This window comes from Propithecus coquereli, unplaced genomic scaffold (assembly GCF_000956105.1).
Source record: "Propithecus coquereli isolate 6110/MARCELLA unplaced genomic scaffold, Pcoq_1.0 Scaffold266, whole genome shotgun sequence".
Taxonomy (NCBI): Eukaryota; Metazoa; Chordata; class Mammalia; order Primates; family Indriidae; genus Propithecus; species Propithecus coquereli.
Window position 1 is genome coordinate 250,537 of NW_012148241.1, and position 2,531 is coordinate 253,067.

Here is a 2,531-nt window from a genome sequence, read left to right on the forward strand (position 1 = left end):
TCATGCAAAATTATTGTATGTAGTTATGATTTCTTAAGTCAATGTGACATGATATGGCTTAATGCTTTATTAGCTATTAGCATACATGCAAGAAATGCACTTATGCCTTCTAATTTATTAGTTTCTTTGCAATTTCTCACTGCTCTGCTTACAGCTAATGCCGCAGAAAGCACTCAGGCAACATAAAGTTTCCAACGTATGCCTTATAAAGCAAGAAAATTCAAATAACAGTTATATTACAACATATTTTAGTTTGGATGCTATATGAAAAATAAACCTCTGCAATGCTTAGAAAAATCTTTTTTATTTCTTTTGAAGATACTTAATAAATGCTCAAAAAAAATATTGATGGTATAATTCAGAGAACTTCCAAGACTCATTTTTATAACCTGAGAGTTTAGTGAAGGGTCAAAATCATTTTTGTTTACTAGTTGAACACTATTAAGATTTCAAAAATGCACTGATTGTTTTGCAAGGTAGCTAAGTTTAATTCATATATTAGAATCTTCCTATATGTGCAGTTAAGAGGCACACACAAAAATATAAGAGCATGCATTATGCTAAAGTTACTTTGTTTCAGCAAAACAAATGATTATAAATTACTGAACTATTATTAGAGTTAATCTCACTTTTCTTTTCTGTGGAATGAACAGCACATGAAAAATGACATAATTGGTCTTTTGATATTATTACTTATCACTCTCAGAAATCAAAATTAAATTACCCTAAAGAGCAATACACACGTAGTCATCATTTCACTAAACTTGCAAATGCAGTGGGTGTATCTTTAATTAGCATCCTTTAAAACAAGTAATAAATTATTGCATTAAAATCTTAATAGACAAACAATTAATAAGATCATCAGCCATTTGAACTGTTAGACCGACAGCCTTAGACCGATTCACCCCATGCTGAGGAAGCCATCCCAGAAAACGCATTTGTAGAAGGAGATGGGGCAAAGAAAAGTAATGGAAATTAAAGCTGAATAATTTTAATCGCTGGGTACATTATTGATTATGTGAGGATTTTGCAAAGTATGAGTTATTGAATATTTAATGGCAATCTTAGTTGCTGCTTTGCTGTAATATAAAAAGGAAGCATATTCCAATTAATCAGCAGAGCCATGAAGAAAAAAGGAAATAAAAGATAGAAGGTGGTGAATAGGAGTCTATTCCTGGCTCTGCAAAACTAGCATCAGAAGAGAGTTTTGCTAGTGCAGCATTCAAACTGTGTTCATGCATGTTACAGAAAGCTCTATGTAGTTAGACTCACCAAGAAGAAAGAACAGAAGAGAAAAAGTTCAGTGTCCAAAGGACAAGATTCCCTCATGCAAAGAGTGTTGATTTTGAATCTACCAACCTGTTCTTGTAAGGCTGGTTCCATCCAGCCTAAAACCAGCTTTATCTGCTGCTGCCACCAGTGCTTGTGCAAAACTGCCGTTGGCAAAGATGGAGCCATCTGAGGAGCTACCTACACTAGATCTATGACTAGAAAAGTTACGATCCTCATCAGATGCAGAGCCCCATCCATTTACCATTGAACCTAAAAACAAATGTAGTTGTCCAATGAGTCGTATATACTGGATATCTCATTTGCTTGCACACACTATACTAATGAAAAAGTAGGCTGTCTCAACTCATCACCTCTTCCTTGACGTTTCAACATGACTTCTTTAGCCAAATGCAAGTATCGTCCATGCTTTAAACATTCTTAGTGCAGAAAAATGAAGCTCATTTAAAACCTGTATTTGTTTGCAGCACATGAACAAAACATGTTCCATATTGTTCACTTCTTAAACTGTTTAAATTATTACATGATCATTTTCCAAAAAGGAATTACCTATATTTTAAGTTGCTATAATTCAAAAATAAACACTTTCATTGAAACAAATTATAGTGTATTTAAACTTATCAAAGATTCAGTTGAAGAAATAGTGTGAATATATTTTGAATTTAATTAAGACTCCAATGGTAATCTGAATAAAAACTATACCTGTATATTATAGAAGGGCTAGAATTATATCAAGATTTTAAAATAAACACTTAAGTACTCATGAAATAACAACAAAAATTCATAAACAAAAAACTATCAAAGCAATTAATTTAGGACATAAGAAAAATGTATTTCACAAAAGTTCTACTAATGTCAGTGCTCATTAATGCTTTCTTTGCTTTTTAATCATTTTAAGAACTCCAGCTTTTTCAGTGCTAACATTTATCTTAAAAATAAACTTTATGAAGAATATCATCAGCATTAATATAGATTTTTCTGCAAAGTGCAACTTAGCAATAGAGAAAAAGAATTTCAGCTTTATCTGTAGAGAGTTATAAATTGTGAAGATACTGAGAAATAATCTTAATTCTTAATTTTCTAACAAGTCATTCACAATTTTATAATTTCTCTTAGTCAAAAGCACATTGGAAACTTAACCTGCTGCTTACTAAAATTAATATTACAATATTTAAGTTTACACATCATTAATTCATGACACCATAAGCTACTGAGTATTGCTTATCCTAAATTTTGTTGGA

General features: G+C 31.4%; 1 protein-coding gene across 1 annotated transcript in view; it reads right to left on the reverse strand.

Moving 5' to 3' along the window:
* LOC105812823 (roundabout homolog 2-like) overlaps positions 1-2,531 on the reverse strand; it is a 742,657-nt gene that overhangs the window by 11,766 nt on the left and 728,360 nt on the right. Inside the window, exon 24 of the mRNA XM_012647378.1 lies at positions 1,360-1,542. Coding sequence (XP_012502832.1) covers positions 1,360-1,542 — 183 coding nt within the window. The remainder of the gene's footprint in view (positions 1-1,359; positions 1,543-2,531) is intronic.